The sequence below is a fragment of the Pteronotus mesoamericanus genome, unplaced genomic scaffold, assembly GCF_021234165.1.
Source record: "Pteronotus mesoamericanus isolate MK-2021 breed Mesoamerican mustached bat unplaced genomic scaffold, CSHL_Meso_final contig_84, whole genome shotgun sequence".
Lineage (NCBI taxonomy): Eukaryota > Metazoa > Chordata > Mammalia > Chiroptera > Mormoopidae > Pteronotus > Pteronotus mesoamericanus.
In genome coordinates, this window is record NW_026555267.1 from 2,963,115 (window position 1) to 2,980,640 (window position 17,526).

General features: G+C 44.7%; 2 protein-coding genes across 3 annotated transcripts in view; both read right to left on the reverse strand.

The window, feature by feature from the left end:
• Positions 1-17,526, reverse strand: part of CA10 (carbonic anhydrase 10) — a 440,279-nt gene that overhangs the window by 175,371 nt on the left and 247,382 nt on the right. The gene's annotated exons all lie outside the window — the stretch shown is intronic.
• Positions 6,954-7,748, reverse strand: LOC129080155 (kunitz-type protease inhibitor 2-like). Its single transcript, XM_054585429.1, has one exon. It carries the CDS (start codon positions 7,746-7,748, stop codon positions 6,954-6,956), a length of 795 nt encoding a protein of 264 aa, XP_054441404.1.

Consider the following 17,526-nt stretch of genomic DNA (forward strand, 5'->3'; position numbering starts at 1 on the left):
CTTACAATTTGATTCTTCTATGCTTTGTCTCTCCTGTTATCCTTATTCATGATAGGTTTATGACCAGCCGATGCCAATAAGCTGCAACTCTTAAAACCCCAGGATTTCATCTCATTATGTGGCTTTTGCAAAGCCCTGAGCTTGCAGGGCTGGGCCCCAGGTATTCCAGCCGTAGAAAGCTGACACTGCTTTGGCGAGGAGGCCAGCAAGCAGCCTCTCTGCTTACTGCACAACTGATGGAGATGAGAAAGCCAAGGAACAGAATACTTGTCTGACATTGGCCTAGGACTCTATTGTCGGTGTCTTAATACCATATCATTAATACACTCTGATTGTCTCAGTCTAGTGGGCATTTGTCACTCATGGCTGCCGCGTACCCTCCCTCTATTTTGGTCATATCTCCTATTCCACATCCTGTCTTCCTTTTCAGTTCTGAGATCCAAGATTTTGTGAGAGATGGGGCAGAGCAACAGCAGCCTCCTGGGAGGTTCTGGGGGTAGGTAAAATCTACCCTTCCGGCAGGGAAAGTTGCTGAACTTAGGCCACCTGGAGTCAAACAGGCTTGATTTCTCTGCTCTCCCCTTTGTGTCTCTACTGGGAGATGCCCGTGAACTCCTTTGGGTTTCCGGCTTCCCCCTTGGGCATTAGCAGGAGTGGCTTGTGCTTCTGGAAAGCAGGCTGCCCATCCTGACTGGCGGATCTCAGTAACGCCGCCACCCTAGAAGGCAGGAGAAACCAATGCACCCTGTCCACCTCCTATCAGCATTACACAGACGACACAGCCTCCAACATGACACAGATTAAGAGCTTATTTTTCAACAGCCTTTGATGCGTTTTTAAGCATTTACCCTCAGGATTGTTTCATTTTCTTCCTCTCTCTTTTGTTCTCCCAACTTCCAGCCAGCTGATTAAAATTCTAGTTAAATTGAAATACACTTTCAAATTGGGCCATTCAGAATGAAGCAAAAAGCAGTGGAGTTACTAGAGGTCTAGCACTTTTGATTAATCTTTAATTAATACTTCACTTTAATTTTCAATGCTACCTTTAAGACATAGAGCTATGTTGAAACCTCAAACTCATTATCTTGTCATTTTCAAAGGCAGGACTATCTGCCAGAGAGTTAAAAAAAGACGGCTGTGTAGTCAGTCGTTCCCCTCCTGGAAGTAAACTTTGAAAAATCTGCCTGATTTTTTTTTTCTATATATATATATATATACACACCCCCCCCCCAACTTTTAAAAATAAATCAAAGAAAAAAATAAAGCTCTAAGAAGGAAAAAAATAATAATAAAAGACTTAACAAGAATCAGCTGGAAGAAAGTTATTGCAACGCAAGATAAAATAGTATTGTGCCATGTTAACATTAATTCATCTTTGCTATTTATCCTAATTATTGTATGTTTTTATTGGTGTGCTGCATTGCCAAAACTGTGGCTTATAATTTAATTTCCACTGTTGAGAATAAAGAAGCCACTGGAGGCACCATCATGCTGAAAGAACAGGCACCGTAGGACCACAGAAAAGGACACAAAGATGATTTATGTAACTTGCTTTTCCTATTTGCAGTTCATTAAGTCACTGTCTTCTCACAGTGACCAAGTGAAAATTAAAGTACTTCAGAGGAGAGCTTGGGGTTCAGCATCATTAGAGGAAGAGAAATGGGCGCCTTGATGAACTTGACTGCAGAAATCTATAGAGCACAGCTTAATCAGCCTCTACATTGATCCTGGATGCTCAGAGGCAGGTTTAAGATTGAACAAATCTTTTTAATGCATATTCTTTCCCTTTGAAACGCAGCATATGATGCATGAGAATGAGAGATTATCCCAGCCTTCAATTTCACAGAGTGAATTTGCACATAGCACTTTCCTGGTTTTCATGGACAAACAGGAAGAGAATAGATACTCTTCATGGAGCTGCCTCCTCCCTTAGATGCTCTGTTCATGCTCTGGAAAAGCCTCACCTGTACAATGGCAATTACTTAGAAGAAAGGGATATTATTTGCTGTCCAAAGGATCATAATCAAGTTGGGCTACTGATGTTTCACTTCCTTTTTAAGTGCAGGCTCAGAGGGACTACCAGAATTTATGTATCTGGGCTGGCAAGGAGCTGTGAGCAGGATTCTTTCCTCTAGCAATACCCCTCATGGGCAGGGGTAGCTGCACACAAGACAGGTAGCCAAGGCACAAAGGTTTTGGTGTCAGACAAGCTTGGCCTCGAATACTTGCTTCTCCACTTGCTCTCAGTCCTTGAGCGTTACCTAAATCAGTTGAGCTCCAGATTCCTCAACTGCTAAAAAGGGCTGATGACACTAATCTCATATGCTTATTGAGGAAATTAAAGGGAGTCAGGGAGTCGTTGACGCGGGCAGAAGGTAAAGGCAGCCATCTCAGTGTCATGCAAAAGCAGACTTTATTAGGGAAATTTACAAACAGAAATTTACTAGCAAGACTAGTCTCCCATTCTCTCCTCTGTCACAGAACGGTGTCCAGTGGCCAAATTGGCTGGGTACAGTGTGAGACTGTGATCTGGCAGTGGGACCCACTCCCCTGCTACTCTCTCCTTTTATAGGTCAAGTTGGAGAGGATTCTCAAAAGACTGGCAAGACCAATTTGGTCTTGTGCCTCAGTTGCTCAAGAGAAGTTGTAGATAAGCATCACGCAGCTGGACACTAGCTCCTCAGGGGGTGTTTATTCCTGGGACAATGTCAGTTCCAACTTGTGGGGTGCCCAAGCCCATCCAACTGGAAGAGCAAACAGTCAATCACCCAGAGTAACATGTGCTGGAGATATGAAGGATCTTTGAAGAGGTGGCAAGGTTGAAACTGAGTTGAAGCTGTGCCTTGGACTGTGTGTACAGTTGAGCAGACACGCCACATCCCCTTGACTCATCTATTTTGTGAGGCAAGATTTACCTCAGGGCCCCTTAGAAGGGGAACTGTGGTCTGCTGACAATGTGTCTGCACTCAAATATCCTAGCTGGCTGTGGCCTGCTCCTCCCAATGTGCTCTCTGGCTTTCCCCCTCTGCCACACCATGAGTCCAGTACTGGCACTGAAATCAAACTAGCATAAGGCAAGATGTAATTAGGTTTCTGTGAAGGGTGTTTTTGTTGTCCTTATCTTCCAATTCAATAAAATAAGCATTCACTTTGTACCTCCTAGGCGCCAGGGGATATAACAGTGGGAGGGGAGTTACCAACAACAATAACTCCTAATAGTTATTGAGTTTTACTGCCTGTAGGCAGTACTCTAAGTACTTTATATATTTTATATAAAAATATATCTAACATATAATACCTGCCATTGAGTTAGGTGAAGAATCAGCCACTTAGCCAAGTGAATGGGCAGTGCTAGCATTAAGGGCCACAGGGGTGGAAAGCTACAGGAGCACAGAGAGGGGCTGTGAGGAAGGCAAGCGGGGACACTGGGGCCAGGAGGGTGGGTAAGAATTAGCCAAATAGAAGAGGGATGAAAGGAAGAGCACAGACAAAGCCAAGACAGTGCTGATGATGATGGTGATCAAACCCAGGGAGGAGGAGGAAAAAGATAAGGAGTAGAAAGGAAAACAATTAAATAAGACGTAAGAGGCATAGATCCCAGCCACCATTAACCCACCTCTCATGCAGGTTTTCAACACATATTTTTCACTCGTCGATTTCGAAGGAACCGTGGGAAGCAAACATAAATAGGCCCACTACAGACTGTTGGCATCGCCAAAAAGCAAGGTGTCATTTCTAGAGACTGCGGGTTGGCTCTCCTTCTCTCACCTGTCACTCTTGCTGGCCAAGGGAAACATACCATAAAGAAAAAAATGTGGTTCTTTCTTCCCAAGATCCTATAATCCCTTTGTAAATCCAGTGAGATGATCGACACAGAAACACTTTGAAAACGTTGGCAGGACCCAGCACACAGGCAAAGGTGATGTTGTAAAGGAGTCAGGTTCCTTCTTTGTAATCAGAGTTCACAGGGCGGAGACAGACATGGACAGGGGGTTGCAGGGCGCAGATGAGGCAGCACAAGGACAGGGCACATAGCACATGGGTGACTCCGGTCCTCTCCACACTAGTCTGCAGGGTGCTCCTCACAGTATCCCACCCACGCCCCTTCCTACTAGGTAGTGAAACATACATCGGTAGAGAAAAATACATCAGTTCATTCATTCACATGCAGTGTAGCATTTGTGCAGTGCCTGTGGGCCCTACGGCCCAGGATCTCCCAGTGGAAGAGGAGAATGGGCGTGTAAAAAATAATAGTCTATTACATGTGCCAAATGTTATAAAACTGGTGGCACAAAGAAGCGAGACAACTGGTGGGGTGAGGATTGACAGGGTGTAGGAAATCCTCCCCAAAGGTGAACATGCTTGAGTATGAAAGAGAAGCAGCAGCTTGTTTTATGTTTTAATTCTCATTGTATATATTTAGTTTTTTTTCATCGGAGGGTCTTACCCAGGGAGGACACACCTGGCAGAGTGTAAAGGGGTAATGAAGGAGGGTAAGGGGATGTGGGCTGGGGAAAAGAGCCGGGAGGTGACATAGCGGGTGAACATCTATAGTGTCATAAGAAATGGAACATATATACTACTAGTTTGAGGTTCAACCTCACACACACACACAAACGCACGCAAGCACACACACATGCACCCCTTAGGGAGAAAGTCTCAAAGGATTTAGATTAGTGCTCTATGAGGTCCAAGCCTTCAGGAAAATTTATCAAGGAAGAAGTATCGGAAGTGGAATAAAGTTAGAAGACCTTGGTAAAGCTTTCCTTTGCAAGTTGAGTTTCCAGAAAATATGAGTGTCCTCTTTGAGTATTATCATGGCACCTGATTCGGAAAGGCCCTACTCTACGAAGTACACTGGGGACAGGAACACAGACATTTCTGAGGGTCTTCCCAGTGGCAGATGCTACGTGTATGTTAAATTTCATTTATTTATGACACCTAGAATGTTGGGTATGAAAGGCTAGATCCAGTTCGCCAGCAACGGGAAATCGTGACTCGGGCTTTTAAAATACTTAGTCTAAGGTCATACAGCTGATATAAGTTAGGCCTCTTTTGTTTTGAAGTATATGTTTTGCCCACTATCATGTTGCCTTGATAGCATTAGCCAACACCATTATTTTAATAAATGGTGCCTTTCAGGTGTACATAATCAAATGTTAGAATGTAAGACATATTATATATGTTGAGTAGATTAATATGAGGGATTAGGATTGTTATTATTTCCCTGTTATTGAAGACCTTCTGTTGTTTACAACTTGCAATTTTTTTTTTTGAGTCTTGTCCATAGGGGGCTACATATTTGGATCCTAGCCAGCTAATTATCTAATAGAAGTGTAATATAACACCTGCTCTTTAAGTTATTATTTCTTTTATCCTGGTCAAGGACTAATTTGGATGATAAAAGAATCTGTGTATTCTCAGACTCTGAAACCCTTAAAGAGATATTTATCACCACTGACTTAAAAATCAGAATGCAAATGTCTTGAAGCACTTTATCTTTTCAAATGTAATTAATTACTTTGCTTAAAACTCTTATGAAGTGGCGCAGGTATCACAATCTTCACGTTACACTTATCCATTAATTCATTCATTTTACAAATATTTATTAACAGATTTTTAAAATCTAAGCCCCAGAAAGATATTTGAAATCCCTCTAAGAATCAGGGCTCCTGGCTCTGGGTTCTGATTTTGGGCCATTTCTCACTGACTTATCTTGCCTGAGTCTTGATTCTAGTCTAGCTCTTTTGAATACACATTCTTGATATCTTAGCTGATTTATTCTATTGTGGGAAAAATCCTGAGAGAAGCAGTGCCTTCCAAATCAACTCCCACTTGCCTCCCACCTCCCCCAGGAGCACGGCTGTCAGCGGCGCCGCAGCTCGGGAATCCTGAGAAGTTCTGCGAAGGGGCTTGCGCACTAACTCAGTTACAAGGGTGGGGCTGCCTAATTGCCACAAGGAGCTGAACGCATTTATTACCCAGAGTGAAAGAGCCTTGTTTCTTCTTTTTTTTTGAAGACTGAAAATTACTTTCTGCAATGCTTTGATGCATTATGAAAACTTTCATAGAGATTCAATGAGACATTCCATAACAGAGCAAGTGCTCCCTTCTCTTGACATAGAAAATATTTCAACTTACACACCCTGTACTTCTCAGGCAGCAGACGGCTGGAAAATACACAATTGTGCTGAAGCGAGCCTATGGATGAGCTCTCTGGCACCTTCTTGTGGCCCTGCTCCTGCCTGTCCCTTGTCCACTTCCCCCGTCGAAGCTCGGATCCCTCCTTCCCCGCCACCACCACTGTGGCGGTCCTCTTCCTAGACATCTATGAATAATAAAGTTGTCTTGTTTTCATGCCTTGTTTTTTTTCTCCCCTACTAATTGTATGCTTCCTAAAGGCAGAGATCTTGTTTTATTAACATTTGTGCCCAACACAGTGCCTGGCACAAAGCAGGCGCTCAAAAAATGTTTGTTGTCGGGAGACAGCGATGTATGAAGTCAGGGATTCACAGTCCTTGGCTAATTACTCATTCATTGTTATTTATTTATTTTTTTAATTTTGAAAGGGGGAGCTCTTTTTATTAAACTTGTACATTTTACTCTCTTCCTTTAAGAATCTTAATTTAAAAAAAAACTTTGTTTCTGCTTACTTCAAACCCCTCCCCCACAAATCAAACAAACAAAGGAAACTAGGAAAACATCACTTTTGTGCTAGGAAAGAGGGCAAAAGGTTTTAACATAAACAAAGAAATGTGTACCTGGAGGAAATCAAAGGGGAACTGACTCTGGCCTGAGGCCAGGCCGTTCCAAGGTGAACAGAGCCCTCCCTTCCCCGGGGCAACCTGCCGGCAACCTGCCCCTGGGGACGGGAAGCAGCCCTCCTTACTTCTACAGTAACAAGCAGATCAAAAGCCCTCAAGATCGCAAAAACGCAAATCAATCCGTCTATTTTAAACAGAACACTGGCATTCTACAGTTGCCTCCCCTCCCCTTCCCCAGGTTCCCTTCTTCTTCGACAGGGCCTCCCTAGCGCCGCGGGAGCTCCAGGCAAGGGGGCAGCTCTCCCGGTTCCTGCGCGCCACGACGATCAGGTAGACCACGGAGGCTCCCAGCAGGAGGACGAGGACCGTCAGGAACAGCCCCTCCAGGACCGCCCTCGTGCCGCAGGGCAGGGCGGGGTACCACTGCGCGGCGGCGGAGCAGCGGCTCAGGCACGCCTCCTTGGAGAGGTAGTTGTTTTTATTGCCCCAGCACCCTCCATAGATAAAGTTATCACAGGTGTTCTTCTCGGCATCGAAGTACCAGCGTGGGAAAGATGCCTGGCAAGGCCCGGTAACCGCCTGGGCCATGCAGTATTCTTCGTAGCTGAAAATATCGCTGGGGAGGTCCTCAAAATCCTGCCTCCTGGGCACACTTGAGGCAGAGGAATCTGCTCCATTCCTGCTTGCCAGATCATCGGTGGCATTTTCTGTGACATTAGCACATTTCTCAAGACACTTCTCTTTAGTCAGGTAGTTATTGTCGTTCCCGCCACAGCCTCCATACACAAACTGCTGGCAGGATCCGCCGGTGGCGTTGTACCACCACCTGCGGACGGAAGCCTGGCATCCTCCCACTGCCTTCGGAACTCGGCAAAAGTCGCGCACCTCACCTTCTGGGTCTGCTGCCTCCGCCTGAAAGAGGAGCAGCGAAGCCAGCAGGGCCAGAGGCGCCCAGCACCGCCTCGGCCCACCCAGCTGCGCCATGACCGGCTCCACCTGGTCGCCCAGGTGAGGCCTCCAGCTGCTGGCCTGAGGGGTCTCGCGATCAAGGGGCGGACGCGCACGTCGGAGTCTCCTGAAAACCCTTTTCTTGACGTTCGGTGTGAGGACTCTCGGCCTCCTACGCCCACAATGCGGGAGAACGCTCCTCAGTCGTCTCTTTGCTCTCAGCGACACACGGCTGTTCACAACCCTGTCACATGTCCAAATGCTTGGTGGGGGCTGCAGCCAATGGTGGCCTTCTGGAAAGAGCTGCTGAAGGGGTCCGGTCTGGGAGGGACTGGGCGTACCTGGCGGGGCAGGGCGTGGCGCACCGGTCGAAGTGTTAGCTCAGAACGCAGGCGCCTCCTTCATTGTTGAGTCAAAGAGGCAACAAAGCAACAGGCTTTAAATATACCCACTGCTTTCCTACCAGGTACAGAACGCTATGCTTAAAGGGTTCTACCTTATAGAAGAGGTACATAAACATGTAAATGATGTAAAAAAATTCATTGAATTGTTCATCAGATATTAGGAAAATCCCCACGCTGGTCTAGGCACTAGCTGATGACTAGGTGTAAAAAGGAATGACCTGGGTCTTGGAGGAGCTGAGAAACTTGGCAGGAAGGGGCTGGCCTATTATCTGGTAACTAAAGTAAATCAAGCACATAAATGGAAAAGAACACTGAAACTGAAAATCGGAAACTTCCAAAAATATATACAAACACAGCTCTGGGAGAGGAATCCACGTGAAAACCAATTCTGGGAATGAGCAGCACGCAACCAGGCAGTGAGCAAATGGGTCCTTCACGTTTATTTGAGGCGTTAGTGTCAGACAGTGAGGGAGGTGGCTTGCCTCTATTGGGTAATTTACTCTTTATATTACCTACCCCTAGAAAGTAAGCACTGGACTCCTTGTACAGATAAAAACTTAGAATCCAGGTGATAAACACCAGCTTTGGCATGTGGCAGAACTGAATCTTGGGTCTATTACTTAACTGTGTGACCTAGGACAAACCATGAGCAGCCTCAGGATTTTCACCTGTAATAGGGGCGAACGACAGTCCCCACCTCCCTTGGTGAAGCGGGTGCTCACCAGGGAGCCCGGTGCTCAATACAGAACCCACTAAACGCTGACCATTTCTTTAGTTCAAGATTACACAGCAAGGGCTAAGGCAGGGATTCACACCCAGCCCTTTTCATTCCAAAGCTCATGCTCTTACTTGCTTGCTGCCTTTCTGGGCAAAATGTGTGATTTGACATTAATCGGATACTGATATGGGCCAAAAGGCAGAATGAAATTCTTCTGATCACAGTATTTGGGTATTTCTGTCCCAACTTGAACTCTGAACTAAATTATTCCATCTATCTATTATCTATCTATCTATCCATCTATCTATCTATCATCTATCTGTCTCTATACCTATATATTTATATATTTATGTTTTATATTTATATAAATATAAATAAAATAATTCCTTGTGGCTATACTAATGAAGATTAACAAAGAGCTAATAAATGATAGAGAAAGGGAGAAAGAAATAAGAGCTCTTTCCCACATTTTTGACTTTGGAAAGTAATTCTAAACCTGAAGATGGGAAAGATGATTTTAGTTTTGAACCTGTTGCATCTGAGTTCCTGTGGATCATTCAAGTACAGAGGAAACTGCCAAGTACAAATGGGAAAGACGTCGTAAAGGCATCGTCAATGGGAACTGACTGCACGTGGGAGAAGGCAGAAGGTTTTGAGCATGGGGCGCCCACGTCAGAACCACAACCCAAAAATGTGTGGCTCTTACTCCAGACATCTTCACCAAACAGATCAACAGCGCAATCAAAGCAGCAGCAGAGGCAGACCTTGGTGAGAATAAACTCATGGTTTATCAGTCAAGGAGCAGAATGCAAAACAGAGCTGGGCCCACTTTGTGAGACCCATGTGGTTGCTTGGAAGGAGAGGTGAATTACTATTCTAAAGGACTAAGTGATAGCAGTAGAGACAGATGACAATGGCCTTTATTTCCAGCAGCCGGACAGCCAGACTCCAGTTTTTCCAGAAAGGGCCAGAGTCTTCTAAGACACACAGCCCCTTTTGCCTGCCCTCAGGAAGGACCTGCTCTCTTGGTTCCCCCGTCCTTTTCCTGCAGCCACCTAAGTCAAGGCTTCACCCTCCCACCCCACACTGAGTCTTCAGCCACATGCCCTTTATATTTGCCATCCATGGGACTTTCTCTGTGTGAACATATGGACAGTTGGATTTCACGGCCCCTTTTTTGAATTCATGGCCTCCGTAAATATCCGTGCTACCGTTATTGTCTGTAACCCTGGCTGCCTATTTTCCAGTAAAACCAATGTTCACAAGAATGCATCTTCTTGCTGGTAAACATTTTATTGAATGGTGCCCCTGATGCAATTTTGGGTACAGATCCGGCTCTTCCGTAGGGGAACTTCCAATGTGAGTGTGAGAAGACAAATCCACAAAGAAGCCCCAGTAAACAGGATAAACAACAGGGTGTGTACACAAGGTTTCATGGGAATTTGGATGAGCGAGTGGTTCATTCCACTGTGAAGAGTAGGCACCTTGGCTAGTCTTCAAAATCATCAGCTCAACAAGGGCAGAAGCTCCCTCCGAGCAAAGGACAGGGCATGGGTTGATTTATTATTTTGGCTATTAGGTCAAAACCCATTGGCAGCAAGCAGTAGAAAACCTGGATGCGCCCAGCTTGAATTTGGGGAGATTTATTATCTCATGGCACAGACTGGCTATGGGCAGGCAGGGCTCCAGGCAGGGTACGTCAGGGCTCTGACCCCACTTCACTGTTGCCCTGTCTTCCTTTGTGGGTTTTGCTTCATCGGCAGCTGCAGACGTCACAGGCAGGCATGTCAGTGACCAGGGGAAGACAAGGCACTGTCTCTTCCCTGTGCCCCCTGTTAGCAGCAAGGGAAGATTTCCCTTAAGTACCCCAATAATTTCTCATCTTACTGGCCTGAATAGGGTCATGTGCCTGCCTCTAAGCCAGCCACCTTTTTAAGGGGTATGAGATGACCATGGTGGTCTTTAGACTCCTTGAGATCTGTTGCCTAAGTGATTTTGTTTCTGAGAGTGGTCATGTGAACAAAATCAGCACTCCAGCAATGAAGAGGAAGACAGCAGGGTTTAGGTGGGCCAGCCAACAGTGTCCGCTACAGCCACTCTCCGCATGTAATACTTTTTATTTTATTTTTTATTTTTTTAAATCCTCACCTGAGGATATGCTTTTTGATTTTAGGGAGAGAAGAGACAGGAGAGAGAGACAGAGGCAAACATTGGTGTTGAGAGAGAAATGTTGATCAGGTGCCTCCCGTACAGGCCCCGATCAGAGACTGAATCCACACCTCGGTATGTGCTCAGACTGGGGATGGAACCCCTGACCTTTTGGTGCATGGGATGATGCTCCAACTATGTGAACCACCTGGCCAGGGCATATAATACTTTTTATGTTAAAAGTGGAAACAAAAATAAAAACAAAAGGTGCTATTAGAATAGGACTGGGCTCAGGAAGATGACTTTCTGAGCAAGGGACTTTGGTTACGGACAGAGTGACAGAGTTATAAAAAAGACCTGGAGATTTAAAGAACTGACTGCCTGTGGGTAAACAGCTGCAGAAATATCAAAATATCTCTCGTGTAGCTATTGCACATCTCTAGTGTGACCGAGCCCTGCCATGTCAGATAACTGTGCTCACTCTCAGAACGCGGGCAGTATTAGAGACGACAGTCACTGTGTTCTGCACTTTGAAAAGTTTTAAAGGGCTCGCAGCTACTAGATTTACTTATTGGAAACATATCCTTGTAAAATATAAGGCATCATTGGCATGAAACTCTCTCGCATATGCACTTACACAGAAAGCTAATCACTTACTTTTCATGCATATTACACCATTTTTGTTTTGCTTTTAGTAAAAAATCACATCGATAAATCAATAAGTAATTAGAATTTAAGCATCCAGTCTGAGAAGAATAACAGTATATGGAACCCTATAACCCAACTCTCTGTCTTCGACTGGCTTTCCATTTTTAAACACAAACCTATGAGAGACAAAAATTCATTTCTGTTGCAGAAAAATGAGCAGAACGAGGGCTGCCAATGGCTTATTTCCAGAAATTAAGCAAGAGGAGTGCTTATACAGAGCTTTGTTACCTGCGAATAGTAAGTACTGTGATTGTATCCATTGCTGAAATCCCATGGCTTTTGCACTGAAGCTGGAACGGATGGAAAAACTGAAGCCGGCGGCCAGATTCACCCAGAGACAAGCTAAAGTGAAGGTATGAAACCAGCTGCAGAAGCAAAGGACCAGGGAGACATTTGTAGCAGCAGTCTGTGCCCTAAAGTTGCTGAGGCAACTTGGAGTATCGAGCACATTCCTAGTGGGTAGACTGGGACTGGAGTGAGTTGCCATGGCAAGGAGCCATTCCCTTAAAGAGAGGTGGACAGCTTATGACGTGGGTGGGCCCTCAAACAGGGCTCAGAAAACTTCTCTAACTGATAGCTCTCTAACCATAGTCTTTGAATAACCCGTTGCATTTGCAAGACAAGACAGGCTCTTATTTATTTTGTCACTCTAACTGCCTTCAACACTGGTTAGGGACGTCATCTGGAAGAGACTGTTCAAGGACAAATTCCAGATCTCTGCTCTTGGGAAGGTTAAATGATAACCATGCAATGCTGGTAGATTGTCTCCCACATGAAGGCTCTTTGGAGTCAAGGCACAGTCCCTTCTCCTCGTCATCTGAATGACCAGGGTGGGTCACCGTCAGGAAACAATTCTTGTGCAGCTCGGCCCTAGAAACATTCGCCAGTTGTATACGTTGTCCTTTTCCTACAACAACATGCCAAAGTGATTCCATGAATATCATTTAGGTTTTTTTAATAGTATTTACTTTAAAGAAGATGAAAAGATCTCAATGATATCTTTTGTGGGATGGGGATGGGGTTGTTGAAAAAAAGGCAAGAAAGGCCAGGGAGTCTTTGCTATCTGGGTTTTCATGATTGGAGTCTCCACAGAGTTGCCAGGTTTTAGACAGAAGTAAATTCACAATCGCACGAACATTACTGAATTGGCTACTTAGAAAAATCAGTCCCCATTCAAAATCAGTCCTCACTTAATACTAGCGTCTTCATCAACATCAGGACAAGTCTCTCATTGATTCTTGTAAAATACAGTCTTATAAATATACTTTGTAAGTTGACTATAAATTTTCAAATTTTCCACAACATGGAGGATTTTTTGAAGTTAAGAAAAAGGGCTACTGAAGAACTCCTGAATCACATGCAGAATTACCACCGAACAGTGACGTAGCAACAATATAACAAGGCACTATTTGAGGAAGAAGAAGTCCTTAAGGATAATGACAGCCTAGGCACTGAGGAAGAGAGTGCCATGTGAACGAAAGGTATTGGGAATATAGGTAAAATCCTTGAATTGGCAAAATAACCCTCTTCATGGTTTTGCTCAGAAAGTCAAACTTAAAGTGAAAGATATGTTGTGAAATCGTGCAATTTTGTTAGAAAAACTAAACCAGAGGGGAAAACAAAACACGACAATTTGTTCCTCATTTTAAGAATTAGTGCAGCTATAAACTTTTTCCTTGAATTTAAGTAAAACACACTTATTTTCATAATTTGTCATTATAAAATCTAAGGCAAAATAGTTTAAAAGACAGTTTGGTTCCCATTTTAAGAGCAGTCACTGTAAATGGCCATTTTCAGACGTCCACTATGTTCAATAAGTCAGAACTTCTGTAAACGTTCTCTTTTCACGGGGCCACACCATCTCATATGAGACTAAAAGAGCCCAGCAGAAAGCCTATCTGGTTTGGAAGCACAACTTCGTCCTTGTGGTGGTTTTAAAATATGTCCAGATTTTTGAATACTTCTCTTCTTTAAAAGGCAGAGTCTAATTTCTCTCTCCTTGAATGTGGGTGGGTTACTGACTAGCTTCTAATAAATAGAATGAGACAGAAGTGATGATGGGTATGCCGGGTTAACTATATTTCGCCTCCCAAAGAAAATTCATGCCTACCCAGAACCTCAGAATGTGACTGTATCTGGAAATAGGGACTTTGCAGATGTAATTAGTGAAGATAGGGTCACTGTGGATTGGGGTGGGTCCTCATCCAATGACTGGTGTCCCTATAAGAAAACAGAGGGAAGAGAGCTGTGTTCCATTGGAGGCAGAGACCAGAGTGGTGCATCTGTAAGCCAAGGAACGCTAAGGCTTGTTGGCAGCTACCGGAAGCTAGGAAGAAGCAAGGACGGAGGCCTCCCCTGCAGTCTTCAGAGGGAGCACGGCCCTGTTGACACCTTGACTGTGAACTTCTCATGTCCAGAAGTGGGAGAGAATGATTTTCTAGAGTTTTAGGTACTCCGTTTGTGGTACTTTGTTATGGCAGCTGTAGGGGACTATATAGGGATGACTTTAGAGGCTACATTATGAAAGGCACTGCAGCTTCCTCTTCGCTCGTTTCCCTTGGAGCTCCCACTCTCGGGGAAGTTAGCTGCCCTGCCCTGAAGATTCCTGGGTGGCCTACAGAGAGGTCCCCATGGTGATAACTGAGGTCTCCTGCCAATGGCCATGGGAGTGAGTCTTCTTGAATGTGGACCTTCTAGCCCCAATCAAGCCTTTGTATGACTACAGCTCTGGCCAACATCTTGGGAAACCCTGAACCTAGACCCCCACCAAAGCTGCTTCCTAATTTCTACCTACAGAAACCATGCAATAATAAATATTCATTGTTTTAAGCCACTGAGCCTTGGCATCATTTTTTTAATGTGGCGACAAACAACAAATACTTTTCTTCCCTCAGATCTAATTTCTCCAGCTCCTAAGTTCCTGAAGATCCAACTGCAATTGAAAAACACATTTAGAACTGAACAGAGATTTCTCCTTTCAAGGCTATTTAAATTCTCTATAACTTCATTTCCACCGCTTATGCACCTCCCCTTTCTGATGCATTCAAAAGTAAGCTTCTTGACTTCCATTGAACTCTCCCACTCACGAAATTCTGTCATCTCTGAGATGTAAAGATTCTACATAAAGGGCAGTTGCCATTTTCATAAATGAGATTTATTAGTTTTATTACCTTAGAGATTTCAAAAATGATCTGAAGTATCTTCCATCCCCTTGGAAAATACCCTTGGGTGCAGGTTCCAGCACTGGCATTCTATTCAGTGAGCTTCAGAGGACGTTCAAAGGGTGCATGTATGAAGAAAACAGCTGGTCTCTGGCTGAACCGACTCCTCAGAAAGACCCACGAAGGCAGCCTTGCTTTACCAGTGAGTGGGCAAAGGAGGGAGGGAGTGTTTGAGAATGGAGCAGACAGAAAACAACTACCACTAGAAGGAGACACAAAGAGTCAGGCATCGGTCATTGCCTGATTGAACAGCTTTATCTGGGACCTGCTGTGCCCTGGGCACAGGATGTGAGGTCTTCGGCAGAGAAAGAAGAATAAGGTAAGGGCCTATCATTGTCTATCAGGTAGACAAAGCCATAAAAAGGCATTACAAGCCGTATGGTAAGGACAATGATGGAAATACGTACAAAGTTCAACAGGAACCAAGAGGAGGTGAGATGAGCTTTTCAAATATTGTTGTTGGTTTCTCATTCTAGAACCGGTTTGCCTGCAGGTGTGTTTGCCATTGGAACTTGTATGGGAACCACCTTCAAGGTGATAACTGCAGACATTCAGTGTTGAAGGAGGAGGAGGAGAAACAAATCCCCCCCCATTCTGGGTTACATACTACAGGTTCGTGCCCCTGGGATGAAGGAAAGGTCTCTGATGAACACCTGCGTGTGAAAACCCTGCCTGGGGTCTGTCTGTGGTGAGAAATGCCGGCCAATCCTGCGTGCGAGGGGTGGCGCGATGTTCTAAGTGCTTTACAAATATCAGCTCATTCAATTCTCATAGCAGGTTCAAGAGGCAGCTACTGTATCATCCCCACTTTACAAATAAAGAAACTGAGGCACAGTAAGAGGCAGAGCTGGATTCACACCCCAGCAATCTGTCTCCAAACCATGCCTCTCCACATTAATCTACCAACCGTCCTGAACGGCAGTCAAAACGATGTTTACTCTTTACTACAGCTGATTCGGAATTTTGATAAAATATGGCACAAGGCAGAATTTCAAGCCTTTGAAGCAAATCATATAGTTCTAATACTGGCGACCTTGCTATTACAACCTAAGTCTGATTTGTGTCTGTGCTCGGTAGGTATGTTAAAAACAAAGAAATAAGCGGAAGGCAGACTCAGCTGTTTTGTGTTTTGTGACTGCTCTGTAAAAACAGTAAGAAAGCCAATGGCTGACACAGATCAATGCATCAAGAGGCTATTTTAAGTCAAAATAAATTTTAATGGAGTATTTTGGAATGCAATTAATTAGATGTGCTCATAATTGCCTGGTGGAGTAGGCAGACCAGTTGATTGTGAAAACAGCAAGGGCTGTGCAGTGTTATGTAATAAACCTGGACTAGTCTACGAGACTCTGCATGTCATCCACGGACACTGTGCAGCTCATCACAGGTTTACTTTAAATGTGAGCTATTAAGAAAAGGAAATTCTGAATCTCAAGTCAGCTGTACTGCACAGGCCCTTCCCTCCTTAATCTGGGGCTTCAGATAATTTTGTAAGTAGATAAAATTCTTAACCCACTCGAGAATGATAGAATCAGACCACTAACACTGCAGTCTTCTCGCTCTTGGGGAAATCTCTCCAAGGTGCAAGAGACGCAGTCTCCTTCCTAAGGGCCTGCTGCCTTTCTGCGTGTTGAAAGTTTGTCTTATGGTGGGAGCTTCCAATGAGCTGAGGGTGGTGAATGACTTCTAGATATTTGGAGACACGCAGAACGCCAAAACGCTTGTACGTCTGTCATTGCAGCGAGGCCTCGCGTAGTCTCCCCAGCCTTTTTTTCAATGTCATGGTCTCTTGGGATAGGATGATAATGTATTTTGATCCCATTCTAAGAGGCACTTTTTTTTTTCCCCTTGTAAAAATCTCTGAAGTTGGTATATGTCTTCCAAGTGTCAGCACCACCCAGTTGCTGTCATCTCGGTGGCGGCAGTGATATGGCACATAAAACCACGTGCTCCTTCCAAGGGCTGGGGTCTTGGGAGTCAATGAAATGCGGTGTTTGTAAAGCGCACTGGGGGACGTGAGGGGCAGCCAGTCTGCGGGCTCCTGTGTCCCGGTCACACCTGTGATTCATTTGTGACGCTCTAGGAAGGCAGCTTTGCCTCCTCAAGTCTCAGCCGCCCTGTCTGTAAAACAGAGGTCGTAATAGCTCCTGCCTGATGAGAGGCCCCCTTTCAGAGGCTGTCCATGAGTTTACGTCTATAAAGCGTCATTCCTATGATGCGACATCACAGAAGCTTTGTTACTGCTGCGGGTTCCGGGGCCAGGGCTTGGCGGGGGGAGGCACGTACCTCAATTACAGAACTTAGGGGCATCCAAATCTCAGCGATCAAGATAAACAATATTTTCAAGCAATATTTTTAAGAAGTCAAAATTAATGACAAAATAATCCAGGATAATAAAAATAAAAATTTTAAACAAAGACAAGGTCTGGCTTTGTTTCGCCTGGATGACACACTTTCTTGCTTTACCCTCATCTCTGCCCTGTGGGACCCTGTCTTGGTTTTGTAAAAATATTGCATTAAAATATTAGACATCTTGATTTCTCAGTTTTTGAGTGTCCCCTTAAATTCTGCACCTGAGGCCAGTGCCTCACTTTCTTCACCATTGCCCCGACTCT

Coding starts and splice junctions, on each gene's coding strand:
- LOC129080155 (XM_054585429.1), bottom strand. CDS start 7,748: ATGGCGCAGCTGGGTGGGCCGAGGCGGTGCTGGGCGCCTCTGGCCCTG.